Here is a 1,308-nt window from a genome sequence, read left to right on the forward strand (position 1 = left end):
ATTTTTTGCTGAAAACTCTGATCTAGATTGTCCATCATTGTTCAGTGACTTTGGTAACTGAAACTGCTACTAGTTGAAAGATCACATTAATTTGTATGTGTTTTGTGCTGTAAATGAGAAGTGCACGTGGATCAARAATATTTTTGTCTTCTGAGCAATGCAAWCGGGATTTTAGGGCATTGCAAGTTGGCGTCGATACTGCATAATATCGGCACTCAAGGAAAACAGCAGTATCGCTCGAAAAGTACTCGAAACGCGTAAAGTACTTGAGAATATTTTCAGGCACTTGTTTTAATGATTAATCAAAACGCGTAAAAAGTGACTAGTTGCGATGTATACGTATCAGTGAGTGGTCGTTCATTGTGATACCAATGTTCCAAATTTTCCAGGAAAGTGTTGTTGTAAAACGTATATTTTGTTCTGCAACATATTCAAACCAAACTAAAGAGCGCCTGCAATAGTTCAACTTACCTATAAAACATTCCTTGATAGTAAGCATGGTCGCTGAAATATTGCCCGACTGGTAAGTCAACTATGGTGTCAATATCATGCTTATCAAGTTCTGCCTTTGGGCCAATCCCCGAAAGCATCAAAAGTTGAGGAGAATTGATTACTCCAGCGGATAGAATCACTTCCTTTTTAGCAGACGCGGAATATTTGGTTCCATTTTTCCAAAATTCAATGCCAGTGGCAACGTTATCGGAAATTAGGATTTTAGTGGCTAATGATTCCAAACTGATCACCAGATTTGTTCTATTTAAGATGGGCCGGATGTAGGAGTGGGCAGTGCCGGATCGCGTATTATAATCCAACAATACTTGAACTCTACTTACAACGAACTGATCATCGCCGTTATAATCGCCTTCTGTTTTTCCTAATTCTAGGAAGGCGTTTATCAGTTCTTCTGTCTACAACCGCAATGATAAAAGTTGATATTGAGGTTTGGAGACATTCTTATTAAATTACATGTTTTTTTTGTCAGTTTAAAATTTTTCTGCAACCGTATTTTAGTTGTCTTACCAAAACAGGAGTGTCTTCTGGCACATTTACATGCACTGGCCCATCGAATCCATGAACGCTTCTATCAATATCGACCGAAAACTCAGCATTTTCTAATTTTTTAAAGTACGGCAAACATTCTTCATAAGACCATCCATCGTTTCCCAGTTCTACCCAGTCATCGTAATTTTTTGAGTTGCCGCGTGTATTTACCGCCCCATTTATAGTGCTTGTTCCCCCCAGTACTTTGCCTCTGGGATACGTGCCTCTTTTGTCAGTATTTGCTGCAATTATGGGTTTAAAAAAATT

General features: G+C 38.4%; 1 protein-coding gene across 1 annotated transcript in view; it reads right to left on the reverse strand.

The window, feature by feature from the left end:
• The window catches only part of LOC109536684, a gene marked incomplete in the record, with an annotated part of 14,986 nt that overhangs the window by 8,418 nt on the left and 5,260 nt on the right, over nucleotides 1-1,308 (reverse strand). Inside the window, 3 exon segments of the mRNA XM_048664310.1 lie at nucleotides 310-420; nucleotides 472-908; nucleotides 1,021-1,283. Coding sequence (XP_048520267.1) covers nucleotides 310-420; nucleotides 472-908; nucleotides 1,021-1,283 — 811 coding nt within the window.

Source organism: Dendroctonus ponderosae, unplaced genomic scaffold (genome assembly GCF_020466585.1).
Source record: "Dendroctonus ponderosae isolate FM_Combo_2020 unplaced genomic scaffold, Dpon_F_20191213v2 Dpon_F_20191213_2, whole genome shotgun sequence".
Classification (NCBI taxonomy): Eukaryota; Metazoa; Arthropoda; class Insecta; order Coleoptera; family Curculionidae; genus Dendroctonus; species Dendroctonus ponderosae.